Source organism: Oncorhynchus mykiss, chromosome 8, assembly GCF_013265735.2.
Source record: "Oncorhynchus mykiss isolate Arlee chromosome 8, USDA_OmykA_1.1, whole genome shotgun sequence".
In the NCBI taxonomy this organism is placed as follows: Eukaryota; Metazoa; Chordata; class Actinopteri; order Salmoniformes; family Salmonidae; genus Oncorhynchus; species Oncorhynchus mykiss.
In genome coordinates this window covers 24738182-24753402 of record NC_048572.1, presented here as the reverse complement: position 1 = coordinate 24753402, position 15221 = coordinate 24738182, and the positions used below count along the sequence as shown (strand labels likewise).

The 15221-nt window shown below is 40.5% G+C and overlaps 1 protein-coding gene across 4 annotated transcripts in view; it reads left to right on the top strand.

Annotated features, from left to right (window-relative positions):
* The window catches only part of LOC110529662 (protein cornichon homolog 3), a 56360-nt gene extending 42014 nt beyond the window's left edge, over positions 1 to 14346 (top strand). The window contains exons 4-7 of one of the 4 annotated variants that reach the window (XM_036985109.1): positions 1426 to 1538; positions 9766 to 9909; positions 10481 to 10509; positions 12851 to 14346. In XM_036985109.1, the coding sequence (XP_036841004.1) occupies positions 1426 to 1538; positions 9766 to 9909; positions 10481 to 10509; positions 12851 to 12870 (306 nt within the window). In that variant the 3' untranslated portion in view covers positions 12871 to 14346. Of the gene's footprint in view, positions 1 to 1425; positions 1539 to 9762; positions 9910 to 10480; positions 10510 to 12850 lie in introns of all 4 variants that reach the window. The other 3 variants (XM_036985108.1, XM_036985110.1, XM_036985111.1) reach the window with 3 other exon arrangements.
* Positions 14347 to 15221: the final 875 nt, after the last annotated feature.

Below are 15221 nucleotides of genomic sequence, written 5' to 3'. Positions count from 1 at the left end.
ATGGGACCAACATTTTACATATTGCATTTATATTTTTGTTCAGTGTATATTTAGAGCTCTATTTTAACTAACCCAACACAATGGTAAATCTAAACGCAGGCGGTAGCACTATAGGTTCAGGGGTGTGTCAGAAATATTTGTAATATTTTCACTATTACAATTATCCGCACACTTGCTGGTGTTGGCGCGAAAGGGCTGGGTTTTGATGAATTAACAAGTTGTGGGTGTGTCGAGGCTTGGTCCATGGCGAAATATATGGTTGCTTTAGGTTGTGTATTTACTGTCTTTTATGCATTGCCTTTGATTCAATTCCAATTTCAATGTTAGTCCGTAATAGTTTATCAAAAGGCTTATAGAAACAAAATAACAAAATATAGACCTATCCCATCTTTGCTAAATTTGCAGTCATTGTTCTAAGGAATTGTATGACTTCAATAGCATTCACACTGATACGGGGGCAAGGCCTACTGTAAAATGCATTATGGTTGAGCATGGACATACCAAACATTGTCAATAAGCAAGATTCAATTCATTATTGATAAGGCCTAAAAAGAGAATAAATAATTCTAATCAAATTTTAAATAAAACTAAACAGGCTATGCCACACTTGCAGGCATATTATTTTCTCCCCGTGGGCATATAATATTAAAACAACTCAGACTATGGAGGATTTAATGCACATCCAAAACCTGCATGGCTAAAATAATGTGGGCCTGCCTACAATTCATAGATAAAAAGGGAATGTTAACTCACTGTTTCACTCCTCTCAAACTTGATATTTTAATAAAGTTTTGGGGATTAAGATTTATATCCAAGAAGCCTCTGGAGCCAAACTCTTTACTGACAGTCTTTTTGATTACTTCCAGATTGCATTGGGTCAACAAAAAAGCCGCCATTGAGATGAGGGGAGGCTATGCTTGGTTGTATGTTTCTAAATACGAAGTATGCAGGCTTCAAGTCACATTAGGCTACTCTTTTTGTAAATGTTTTGTTTTATTTGTTTGTCTTTGTCTTTTTATTTCTATTTTCATTTGATTTTTTATTTTTTATTTTTATTAATAACAAATCAATACAAAAAGTACATGAGGACATTAGGCTACTCTTGTTCCATAGGCTGTGTTTCCGCTGTCAAAATTCATGCCATAACCAACTGCGTTACCGCTAAAAACCAGCTTTTAGCACTTCGGGTCATGTTTTTAAGACAGGTAAATAGCCAAACCTGGTGTTAGGGCTGGAAAATGCGAGTGCGCCAGTTTTTGCATGACGAACTGTGTTAGACACAAAGCACGGCCTTAACGCCATGTCAAATGGTGATGAATAATCTGTGAATGAGAAGATTTGATGTGAAATGACCTCTCTCAAGAGCATTTCACTTTCCCTCTTACCCCCCCTCTCTTCCGTTCTCTCTCCTTCCCTCCCTCCCAGTTGGTGCTTCCAGAGTATTCTATCCATGGGCTGTTCTGTATCATGTTCCTGTGTGCCCAGGAGTGGCTGACAGTAGGCCTCAACATCCCTCTGTTCTTCTACAACACATGGAGGTAACTATCGAAGCTAGACTAGTCTTTTCTTGTCTTTCTCATCATTTTGTATGATGCCATTAATTCAGTATGGTGCCCAGAAGATAAGCACTTATTTATGTATGTAGGTATTTTATTATGTATGTATTATATTATATGATGTATGTATTATATTATGCATGTGTTATATTATGTATGTATTATATTATATGATGTATGTATTATATTATGCATGTGTTATATTATGTATGTATTATATTATATGATGTATGTATTATATTATGCATGTGTTATATTATGTATGTATTATATTATATGATGTATGTATTATATTATGCATGTGTTATATTATGTATGTATTATATTATATGATGTATGTATTATATTATGCATGTGTTATATTATGTATGTATTATATTATATGATGTATGTATTATATTATATTATGCATGTATTATATTATGTATGTGTTATATTATATGATGTATGTATTTAACGACTGGAGCATTTGTAATTTGACAGACAGGCTGTGAGTGACTTTGGTTATGATGCACTGAAATCTCACCTTGAAAATTGGTCACCTGTCAAGGCTTCCTCCCATGAATATGTTGTTTTCTCCCTTCTTTGGGCTTGTTGTTGTTTCGTTATTTGATGTGAATCACTTGCAGAACTCTGTGATTGTTTTGCTCAGCCAGTTAAAGTTACGCAGCAGCACTCACTGTTTCATTAATTGCAGACTCTGCCAGATGCCCAGTGGCTACAGATGCTGTTTTCTCTACACATCTGAGGGGAGACAGGGAGAGGGGGGGGGGGGGGGGGGGAGAGAGAAAGAGAGGCACAGAGACAAAGTTAGAGGGATGAAGAAATAAAGAGAGTGATACAGAGATATGGGGGAGGGTGACCCACAGCAGCTACAGATCTATCCATTTCTGTTTTCCTTCCCAGTGAGCACAGCTGATGCCTGATGTCTTCAGCGCGTCCCCCTCCTCTCCTCACCATCAGCCCCCACTGGCTCTGCCTCTCTGCCAGCCTCTCCTCCCCACCTCCACATGCAGCAGGGGCTCAGTGACACACAGGATAGTAGAGAGGTTTAGATGTAGGTTTAGCAGCAGCAACACACTGGAATGGAGCACCACTACCTGTGTAGCGGAGATAATGTACATACTGTACATGCCGATGTAAAGCAGTGGCTACATTTCTGAGAAAGACGTCTCAGTTTAAGGCCAATTCCAAAGCTTCATCAAAAGAGGAGGCTCATGGTTCTCACCCACTTCCATAGACTTACACAGTAATTATGAATACTTCGGGAGGACGTACTCCAACCTATCAGAGCTCTTGCAGCATGAACTGACATGTTGTCCACCCAATCAGAGAATGTATCTTGTACCGAAAGCATAACCTACAGCTAGCTAGCACTGCAGTGCATAAAATGTGGTGAGTAGCTGACTCAAGAGAGAGAAAAAAATAGTTAAACAGTTTTGTACAAATTCATTTATTCCTAAATGAAGGGAGAGAAGTACAGAGAGAAATACAGAGAGATTTTGTCTTTTTTTTTCAGTTTCACTTACAGTACTTAGCTAGCAAATGCAGCTAGCTAGTTTAGCCTACTGAAACACCCTGCTCAAACAGCTATGACTATCCAACACAACACTGGAACTCTTCCAAGTCAAGGCAAGCGTTTGGTTTGACTAATTTATTGCCACCAGGGCCCGCCGGTGTAACTGCTTACTGTACACTGTAACGTTACTGCATGATTGTAGTGGGTTTACTAACGCGTTAGTTCTCTTAGCTATGCTGACTATTACGTTACTTTAGCTAATATGGTGACAACGATGTAGGCTGTGTGTAGCGGTTTGGCTTGGAAAGGTTTTGTCACCTGGTCACATACAGCTTATGTGTTGTGCATTGAAGTCCACAAGTGAAGGGAAGAAGTAAAAGGAGGAGAGCGCATAACGTAGATGCAAGAAGGAATTCAACATGGCTGTGAAGGAATTCAACGGGGTGTATTCAATCTTTCCGATTCTGTTGAAAAACGTTTCACAAACAGAAGCAAACGGAACAAAACGGGGATAAACATACCTGAATTTATCCAATAGAAACTCTCGTTTGCAACTGTTGGACTAATGATTACACCCACTATCAGCTAGATGCAGGCAACAATGTGCAAGGTGGTATTGATTTCACTGTCTATCCATGTGTCACTGTCTGTCACATCAAATTTGTCTCTCGACCTGTGTGCACCTACGTTGTAAGCTTTCATTCATAGGCATGATGGGTATAGGCAAAATTTGAGTATCATGTAGTAGCCTAAACCTATGACTGTTACATTGAGCTGGGTCATTGGAATATGAATGACAGCCATCCAATATTATGTAATAGAAATAAGGCCATGCTCATGAAAAAAAAAATTGTCATCCCTAATCTGAAACGGCACTGACCGCCACTGTTCTAAATGGTACCAGATAGGGGTTATTAAGCTTGTAGCGTAACCCTTTTTTGGTGCTATTGAAGGTTCAATAAAAAACCACGCTCATAAGGTTCTAAATGGAACCTGTATGTTGCTATAAAGAACCCTTTCTTAAGGTTCTATAAAGAACCATACCATTTATTTTCTATATAGCACCAAAAACAGTTCCGCTATGTTTACAACCCTATTTGGGGCTATATAGAACAATTATTTATTGTTCTTTATATAACCTTTATGGAGAAGGGTTCAATAAATAACCTTTCGAAATCTTAAAGGTTCTTTGTAGATTATTTTGAAGAACCACACAGGTTTTTTTTTTTATTCTGGTCAGCCATATTATATTGTTAACATTAAATTCTTATTATTGTGTTCATTGACAAGTTGAATCAAGTGAGCTATCTCTGGAACAGCTGGGGGTCCCTGAGGAGAGAACCACTGACTGATTTAGTCAACTGTTCTCAATTGACACAAGGCCATACATGAGTCTTTCACAAGACACCGTCACTGGCCATAGTCATATACTGTATCATTATCACTTGTACACTTCGGTGCACAACACAACAGCTGTCTGTGACCAGGTGAAGAAAAAAAAACTTCATACCATAACCGCTACACACAACCTACATCATTGTCACCATATTAGCTAACATCATAGTCAACATAGCTACAAGAACTAACGCGTTAGTACACCCACAATCCAACCCATGTGTACAATCACACAGTAGTGTACAGCAAGCAGTTTAGCAGTTACACCGGAGGCCCCCGGTGGCAATACATTTCTAAAACCGAAAGCTTACCTTGAATTGGAGGTGTTGGATAGCCTTAGCCAGCTAGCTAACATACGTATCTTTTTGAGTCAGGATGTTGACCAGGCAAAATTAGCTAGCATAAGTGAAAGTTTACAAAAAAAACTTTTTGAGTCAGCTACTCACCATATTTTATTCACGGCAGTAATAGCTAGCTGTGGTTTATGATTTCAGTACTAGATTAATTCTCTAATCCTTTGATTGGATGGACAACATGTCAGTTCATGCTGCAAGGAAGATGTCCCCCGGAAGTCGTCATAATTACTGTGTAAGTCTAAGGAAAGGGGGTGAGAACCATGGTTTTGTATAGGTTTTGTATTGAAGTCAATGTACCCAGATGAGGACAGAAGCTAGTTGTCCTCCGGGGTACACCATGGTGCTACCCTACAGAGTGCTGTTGAGACTACTGTAGATCTTTAGTGCAAAACAGTGTTTTAATCAGTTATTTGGTGATGCAAATATATTTAGTATAGTTCTATCTAAGAAGGATAACTTTCTAATGTTTCACAATTTGTATTTTATTAAATTCACTGAGTAGGATGGTCCTCACCTTTCTCCTCTGAGGAGCCTCAAATGTAATATAGTATAATAAGTAACAGGATAACACAACACATTAGTGGAATGACACATTCACTCACTTTTGAGCAAAAAGAGCTGTATGCAAACCACACCCCAAAATATTGTAATGAGCTGCCTCCCCTACATTTTAAAAGAGCAAATAAACATTTTGTGAACTGTAAAGAACCATTGAAGAGCTCAAAGGTTTCTTTGTGTTATTATGGATCCCCATAGAACTATCACCCTTCCAAAAGAACCTTGAGGAATCTTCTTTTTGTGTGTGTGTACAGTAGAAGGGATCCCGCTCTCTCTGTGTTTTGAGCTGAACACATGCTTTAGCACACATACTGTACAGACAGCTGCTCCCTTATCCCCCACCATGGCCCCCTCACTGTCACAGAGAGGGATGTCTTTCTACAAACCTCCATGTGGGTCCCTCTCTCTGTGCCTGTAGCTCACGCTAACGCAGGTGCTGTGGAGCCCCACAATCAGGTAGAGTCAGTCAATGTGTTGTAGAAATATAGGCCACCCCACAGCAATGAGTTATGGTGTGCTGTGAAATAGGGCACTACTGTCTCAGGTGGTGCTTGTCCTAACAGTAGAGGTACTATATGATGCAAATGTGTTAGTGGAGTGGCTTACCAGGTGGTAGTAGTAAGAGTAGTAGTAGTGGGTTGAGATTCAGGTTCAGCTGGGTTTTGCAGGTGTTACAAGGTGCATGAGTAGAAATGGAATGGGCAGAATGGTTCTGATTTTGTATCATTTATTTTTGACTAACCTTTATTTTATCAGGTACATTAAACTGTCTGGCAAGACATTCTCTCACACATTCTCATTTACAGCAATCTTGTTCTACATGAATTTCAAAAGCCCTGTCACAATTTATTTAATAGTCTGTCTAGTACAAACGACTTATAAATCATTACTGAATAGTTTGTTAGTCATTAGCAAACTATTGGTAAATCATTATAAACCATGTGTTCATGTATCTATCAACATAATTAAATACATGTACAGTGCCTTGCAAAAGCATTCACCCCCTTGGTGTTTTTCCTATTTTTTTGCATTACAATCTGTAATTGAAATATATTTTTTATTTGAATTTCATGTACTGGACATTTCACAAAAGTGAAATGTAAAAAATTACTTGTTTTAAAAAAAAAAAGTGGTGTGTGCATATGTATTCACCCCCTTTGCTATGAAGCCCCTAAATAAGATCTGGTGCAACCAATTACCTAGAAGAAACATAATTAGTTAAATAAAGTCCACCTGTGTGCAATCTAAGTGTCACATGATCTGTCACATGATCTCAGCATATATACTGTTCTGAAAGGCCCCAGAGTCTGCAACGCCACTAAGCAAGGGGCACCACCGAGCAAGTGGCACCATGAAGACCAAGGCGCTCTCCAAACAGGTCAGGGACAAAGTTGTGGAGAAGTACGGATCAGAAACTTTGAACATCTCACCGAGAACCATTAAATCCATTATTAAAAAATGGAAAGAATATGGCACCACAACAAACCTGCCACGGGAGGGCCGTCCACCAAAACTCACGAACCAGGCAAGGAGGGCATTAATCAGAGAGGCAACAAAGAGACCAAAGATAACCCTGAAGTAAATGCAAAGCTCGACAGCGGAGATTGGAGTATATGTCCATAGGACCACTTTAAGCCGCACACTCCACAGAGCTGGGCTTTACAGAAGAGTGGCCAGAAAATAAATAAGCAAACATGTTTGGTGTTTGGCCAAAGGCATGTGGGAGACTCCCCAAACATATGGAAGAAGGTACTCTGGTCAGATGAGACTAAAATTGAGCTTTTTGGCCATTAAGGAAAACACTATGTCTGGCACAAACCCAATACCTCTCATCACCCCATGAACAACATCCCCACAGTGAAGCATGGTGATGCCAGCATCATGCTGTGGGGATGTTTTTCATCAGCAGGGACTGGGAAACTGGTCAGAATTGAAGGAATGATGGATGGCGCTAAATACAGGGAAATTCTTGAGGGAAACCTGTTTCAGTCTTCCAGAGATTTGAGATTGGGACGGAGGATCACCTTCCAGCAGGACAATGACTCTAAGCATACTGCTAAAGCAACAGTTGAGTGGTTTAAGGGGAAACATTTAAATGTCTTGGAATGGCCTAGTCAAAGCCCAGACCTCAATCCAATTGAGAATCTGTGGTATGACTTGATTGCTGTACACCAGTGGAACCCATCCAACTTGAAGGAGCTGGAGCAGTTTTGCCTTGAAGAATGGGCCAAAATCCGAGTGGCTACTATGCCAAACTTATAGAGCCATACCCCAAGATACTTGCAACTGCAAAAGGTGGCTCTACAAAGTATTGACTTTGGTGGGGGGGGGGGGGGGGGGGGAGTTACGCAGTAGTTCTGTGAATAGTTACGCTCAAGTTTTCAGTTTTTTTGTCTTATTTGTTGTTTGTTTTACAATAGAAAATATTTAGGATCTTTCTTACATACAAAATACAACGCATGTTGTATAAATCAAATGATACAACCCCCCCCCAAAATAATTTTTTTTCCCCCAGGGTGTAAGATAACAAAATAGGAAAAATGCCAAGTGGGGTGAATACTTTCGCAAGCCACTGTACTTACGTACAGTGCCTTGCGAAAGTATTCGGCCCCCTTGAACTTTGCGACCTTTTGCCACATTTCAGGCTTCAAACATAAAGATATAAAACTGTATTTTTTTGTGAAGAATCAACAACAAGTGGGACACAATCATGAAGTGGAACGACATTTATTGGATATTTCAAACTTTTTTAACAAATCAAAAACTGAAAAATTGGGCGTGCAAAATTATTTCTCCCCCTTAAGTTAATACTTTGTAGCGCCACCTTTTGCTGCGATTACAGCTGTAAGTCGCTTGGGGTATGTCTCTATCAGTTTTGCACATCGAGAGACTGAAATTTTTTCCCATTCCTCCTTGCAAAACAGCTCGAGCTCAGTGAGGTTGGATGGAGAGCATTTGTGAACAGCAGTTTTCAGTTCTTTCCACAGATTCTCGATTGGATTCAGGTCTGGACTTTGACTTGGCCATTCTAACACCTGGATATGTTTATTTTTGAACCATTCCATTGTAGATTTTGCTTTATGTTTTGGATCATTGTCTTGTTGGAAGACAAATCTCCGTCCCAGTCTCAGGTCTTTTGCAGACTCCATCAGGTTTTCTTCCAGAATGGTCCTGTATTTGGCTCCATCCATCTTCCCATCAATTTTAACCATCTTCCCTGTCCCTGCTGAAGAAAAGCAGGCCCAAACCATGATGCTGCCACCACCATGTTTGACAGTGGGGATGGTGTGTTCAGCTGTGTTGCTTTTACGCCAAACATAACGTTTTGCATTGTTGCCAAAAAGTTCAATTTTGGTTTCATCTGACCAGAGCACCTTCTTCCACATGTTTGGTGTGTCTCCCAGGTGGCTTGTGGCAAACTTTAAATGACACTTTTTATGGATATCTTTAAGAAATGGCTTTCTTCTTGCCACTCTTCCATAAAGGCCAGATTTGTGCAATATACGACTGATTGTTGTCCTATGGACAGAGTCTCCCACCTCAGCTGTAGATCTCTGCAGTTCATCCAGAGTGATCACGGGCCTCTTGGCTGCATCTCTGATCAGTCTTCTCCTTGTATGAGCTGAAAGTTTAGAGGGACGGCCAGGTCTTGGTAGATTTGCAGTGGTCTGATACTCCTTCCATTTCAATATTATCGCTTGCACAGTGCTCCTTGGGATGTTTAAAGCTTGGGAAATATTTTTGTATCCAAATCCGGCTTTAAACTTCTTCACAACAGTATCTCGGACCTGCCTGGTGTGTTCCTTGTTCTTCATGATGACCTCTGAGACTATCACAGTGCAGGTGCATTTATACGGAGACTTGATTACACACAGATGGATTGTATTTATCATCATTAGTCATTTAGGTCAACATTGGATCATTCAGAGATCCTCACTGAACTTCTGGAGAGAGTTTGCTGCACTGAAAGTAAAGGGGCTGAATAATTTTGCACGCCCAATTTTTCAGTTTTTGATTTGTTAAAAAAGTTTGAAATATCCAATAAATGTTGTTCCACTTCATGATTGTGTCCCACTTGTTGTTGATTCTTCACAAAAAAATACAGTTTTATATCTTTATGTTTGAAGTGAAATGTGGCAAAAGGTCGCAAAGTTCAAGGGGGCCCAATACTTTCGCAAGGCACTGTATATGCATAACCATGCATTACAATTCCTACAACCTTTAATCATGTACAACGTAATCATACGAATCATGAACAGTCAGATGTTTCATGTGTCCCCCTACTCATCCTCCATCTCTCCATTCTTCCTTTCATCTTCCCCTCCATCCCTCCGTCTCTACGGGTCAACTACCCCTCGTGTGTCGTGTCCCTATTCGGTAGGTACTTCCACAGCCCCACAGACACTAAGGAGCTCCTCTACGACCCAGCCTCGGTCATGAACGGGGACACACTCAAGTTCTGCCAAAAAGAGGCCTGGTGCAAGATGTCCTTCTTTGTCCTGTCTTTCTTCTACTATCTCTACTGGTGAGTGACGAAGGCACTTTCCACTGTGTTGTTTGGTAATGTGTTAGGATTTCAGACAATGATCATCGTTCACCTCAGGGACTATCAACTATACACAGTACATCTAGCCTAAGTAGAGTACAGTTGTTATTCCTCTTGTACATTTTTCCGATGTTTAGTACAGGCCTTTACATGCTTTTACAAGCATGATATGTGCATATTGTTTTGTATTGCTAGGTATTATTACTGCACTGTTGGAGCTAGAAGCACAAGTATTTCGCTGCACCTGCAATAACATCTGCAAATTTGTGTACGCAACCATTAAACATTTATTTTATTTGATTTGACCAGGGATGGGGTCAATTCCATTTCGGTTTAGCCAAATTCAGGTAGTGATTGGGTAATTTTCAATTCCCGAACTAAAACGCTTTAATAAAACGTTTTCATAAACCCATTAATTTCATTGACTAAGTTGAAATGCAATGAACCCCACAGTCCCTGGAGTACTCGTGACCTCTCACCAGAAGCACTTGGGGTTTTTCAATTGACCAATCAGAAGTGTTGAATGTGACTCTCCTCCTCTCGCCTCTAGCGTGTACTGGACCGGACCTTCCCCTAGTAGTGAGTCTCTTCAGTGGGTTTGGCACCTCGTGATACTGACCCCCTCACTGCCCCACGGTGCCCTGCCCCCTGCATACACCACCATACCACCCTGTGAATATTTCCCTCTCTCTCTTTCTCTCTCTCTCCCCTCCTTTCTCCCTCTCATTCTCTGTTTCTCCTCACTCAGCAATACTGTAACACTAATGGACACAGCCTTTTCTGGGGAATGGGCCTCCTCAGGGAGATAACCTTTAACCCCTAACCTCTGACCTCCATTACTTCAGTCCCCCCTGACCTACTGGTTTTTGTTACAGTGGAGGTGGTCACTCTGGTGTAGTCCAATATGGAGTCCAATATAACAACTGACCTCCATTGTTTAACCTTGATGAGATGTGCATTTTCTCCTGATGTTTAACCCCTGCTATGGATGTTATGTAACGTAACTGTATATGAATGCTTCCCTCTTTGTCTAATAAGTACCACTCCTAACTTGTTCTCACCCACTTCTCCACTTGTCTTTGGCATGATCTCTAACCCTTCCTTGCACGCACACACTTACACTTACACACACTTACACACACACACACACACACACACTTACTGTACACACGCGCACACACACTATTGAAGCTATTGAGCATCAGCTGAATAATGCTCTCCCACTCACAGATTGATGGGAAATCAAAGATTGACTCTGGAGGCCTAATCCTCCCAATTACAATGGCCAGGTTTGCTTCGGTTCATTAGCCCAAAAGCCGTTTAAATATAATGGAACAGGAAATTACTACGTGGCTCTGATAAGCAAGCAGAGCTCCATATAAATGTTTATGACAAGCCCTCAGTGAGGAATATGCTATATTTGCCTGTGGAAGCCATGCTACTGGGTGAATTGAAACAACCTCAATGACAGAGAGATGACAAGCTGACAGCAAGGACATATGTAGCATCTCTGTCTACCATGAATAGCAGTCTAAAGACGAAATGTGATGTCATTCACATCGTATGCCATAATGTGATGTAATGATATAATGTTATGTTAATGCAGTGTCAAACTGAATGTAGATTCCAAGTACAGGGCTTGAAGTTTTTACAGTACCAGTAAGTGGGAGATCCAGTAGCTAGAGAGTGTCTGTTCCACACATCTCCTCAGCTGTTGTTCAGCTTGTTGTCTTACTGTTTGGTGCAGTGTTGAAGACCAGACTTGGTCTTCATCAAGTGACCAGGTGATTAAACCAGTCTTTTTTCACCTAACAACAGCTGAGTAATAATGGAGATGTTTGTACAGTAGAATAGGCCTAGTGATCATGTGATGAGCTACGATTTGTAGATACAGGCTACTAATTAATCTAGCTACAGCTCTGAGGGGTGATGGAGCCTGGGCATGATGGAGGTCATGATCTGTCTAAGCTGCCTCTGTGTATGACACCTCCAGGCCACCATACGTATTGTGCGTCCATTATATTAGGAAACATGGATATTGATAACCCAGACAGACAGGTGAACTCAGGCTTCACCACAGCAGCAGGGATTAGTGTCTCACTGGCCAGAGGACACCAGAATGAATGCAAATTTCTCAATTTGGGAGAAGCTAAGTGATCATGATTAAAGCAGTAAATAAGCTATTATGGTACAGTTAGCTAGGAAGCTGAATTATTTTAGAAGATGTTTATTTACCTAAGGCTAAGAACAAATGTAAAGTATTGGCATCTGGGAGATCTAGGCTTGTCTGAGCAGCTCACAAAATGTTATTAGACTAACATGACTAATAGTTTGTAAAGAACAAAACTCTAGGACTGTCCTTACTTTATTAAACCATCAAATCGTATAATTCATGAGCAGTGTTGTCCCCGCTAAGACATAGACATACCTCTTAGTTCGAGCCCAGTTCTCCAAATTAATATTAAATATTAAAATTTGGTTTATCGACAAGCTTAATCAAGCATAACTGCAGCGGCCTCACATCAATTTCTTGCTTATTTATTTGCTTGTGTTTTGAATAGGCAAAATGTTTATCCTTTGTAGTTGAGAAGGCTATATGCAGAACATTAAAGGGCTCTTTTAATTGCAACTTCAAATAAAGAAACACAAACAAATATCAGTGAATCTGGCAGGCACCCAGGCATGGGTCATAAAAAAGACTGAACACACTACTATACCACACATGGGTTAATCAGTTGTTTCTGAGACACTTTTAACATACACTTGAATGCTTATTAATTCCAGTGGATCAGTTTTAAATGGGATCATTTTTGGTACTGTTGATAGTTATTGTTTTTTGTTTTTACGGTTTGGTCCAATCATGTACTGTTGTCTCAGTCATTGATTTGTTATCTTGTGTTTTTCCTCTCTTGTCTTCCAGTATGGTCTACTCCTTGGTAACCTCATAACAGCAGAACTCTCAGTATTTGAGCCATCCTCCGGATATCAGAGACTGTTTTCTGGAATTCAAACTAGCTAGCACAAAAACCAACTTTGCAGCAAAAAATAGCACTTTGGGTCACAACTTTTCTGTTTCGTCAGAAGGACAGTCGGTGGGTCTGGTCTGGGGGGAAGGGAAGAATTTCAGCTCCAGTCCCCATTGTCTCCTCAATGTATGTAAAGGGACATTACTGTTTACAGTTCTCTATAGGTCAAAAGTCCTTTATGAGTCACAGTGACCACCATATCTACTTTTGTCCGTCACTGCCCGGCTAATGTCTGTACTTACAGCCTGTCCTGTCCTGGAGAAGTACAGTAGCATCACCACTACCGTAGTAGGGTACACAGTAGTGTTTGCACAGTTTGTCTCAGGCACAGCACATAGAAACACAGCACAGCACATTCGTGTTTGTCATCGGGACAAACAGGTCTTCTTCTTCACCCATCTGCCCTTAGAGTCTCACCGATAGTAGCTTCTTCTTCACTGGTGGGAAGGGGAGATGACACATCCTGTACAGAGACATGGTGAACCTTCTGTTCAGGGACAAGGAAACCGGGTCCGCGAATGTTGCATTTTTACCTGCTGCAATACAATACATGGCCTGTGTGTTTATATACATTACATACCTGTATGTGAATGGCTTTTGTGATGTGTGCATTTTGTGTATTCTTAACAAAATCATTTCTAATGGAAATATGATCTACGAAGAATCATATACAAATGGAACATTGTGTGATTCTCTGTGGTTGTAGTGTTGTTTGGTAGAGAAATTAAAGCTTGTTTTTTAGAACTAGAAAAGCAGTAATTCTTCGCACAGTAGTGTAGGCCTATATCATTTTCTTGCCAAATATTTGCGATGTTTAGTTGTGTTTCAATACTCTATAGTCTACCCAAATGAGCAAAGGTATCACTGTTTCCATAATGGACCGAATGTGGTACTTATTCATTCACTTAAATTATTCATAGTCATTTAAAATGAATTGTTTCCCTTCACACTTTGTCCAAAATACTTTTCAGCAAATATAAGTGAATGGCATATCAGCCTCCACTGTAAGATGACTAATATATCAACTGAATGACACTGTTAATGTTCTAACTACCCCCTCTGTCATTACCATTAGCTAGCAGATGCTGCCAATAATGAAACAGTGTCTGAAAACAGCTATGGACTTCAGAGCTTTTGGCAATGCTGTTTCATTTGATTGTCTTTCAGAGAATTCATTGAGAATTCAATGCTGTCGGTTTGCCGCATAGTTCGTAATCATGCATCTTTGCGCAGAAGTTTTGCATTAACCTTTACTCAAGGACAAGACAGGAATGCCCATATTGTTGTTTTCTTATTTAAGAGCATTTTGTATGTTTGCTGTGTATGTGTCAACCTAAGATGAATTTAAATAATTGTTTATGAAATAAAGTATGACTATTTTAAAATGTGACATCAGAGGCTTTCTCTTTTTGACATTTAATGTTTAAAAAAAATCCTGTCATGGTGTAGGTTTTTTAAATGGATAAAGGACTATAACCTATATCTGCACACATGCATTTGTTGTTTCCTAATCTCAGCACCTAGAACTAAATATATCACCAGAGACTAGTTGTTTCCTGATAACAATATTTGATGCAGTGACACTGTCAGAGTCCTACAGTCCCACATCTCTTGTCTCCTCCTGCTGTATCCTGTCCACCTGTCTGGCATCTGTATCAGTTCCTTAATGTGGTTACGAAAAGGTAGGATTCTTTGTTCTTCTGATTTGTGTGAAGAGCAAAGGAAGCTGTGATTCCTGCTGTTGTCATTTGCAGTCCTTACCTGTGTGATTATACAACTGTGTGTGTGCGTGTGCATGTGCGTGTGTGTGCGTGTGTTTTCATGCATGCTTTCTGAACTGTGCCCATGTCGCCAATGCGACGTGAGGGCGGCAACAGATCGGTGACAGCCTGTCCTCCCACAATACACCTGGGCACTCTCCAGATCACTACCACATGCCTCATAATTAAACTGCACTCAGACTGCCGTTACCCTCGACGTTCCTCTACTCTCCCTTCCCGTGCATTCCCCCCTCGCTTCCTCTCTGCTCCCCTTGGCAGCATCTGACGCTCCTCACTTATAGCCGTGAAATGGCATTCAGCTCATGTCGAACGCCTCTGGCACTCAATCTCAAACTCACTTAACTGATTCTGTGCTCCCACTCCAAAGACGCCCCTTACCCAACTACAGACGGCTGTGTTGTACAGTAGATGTGCTGTACTGCATGTGCTAAGAGGCTCCGTACAGGACATCTCTTTTTGATCTTTTCATTTTAGAGAGTAATAA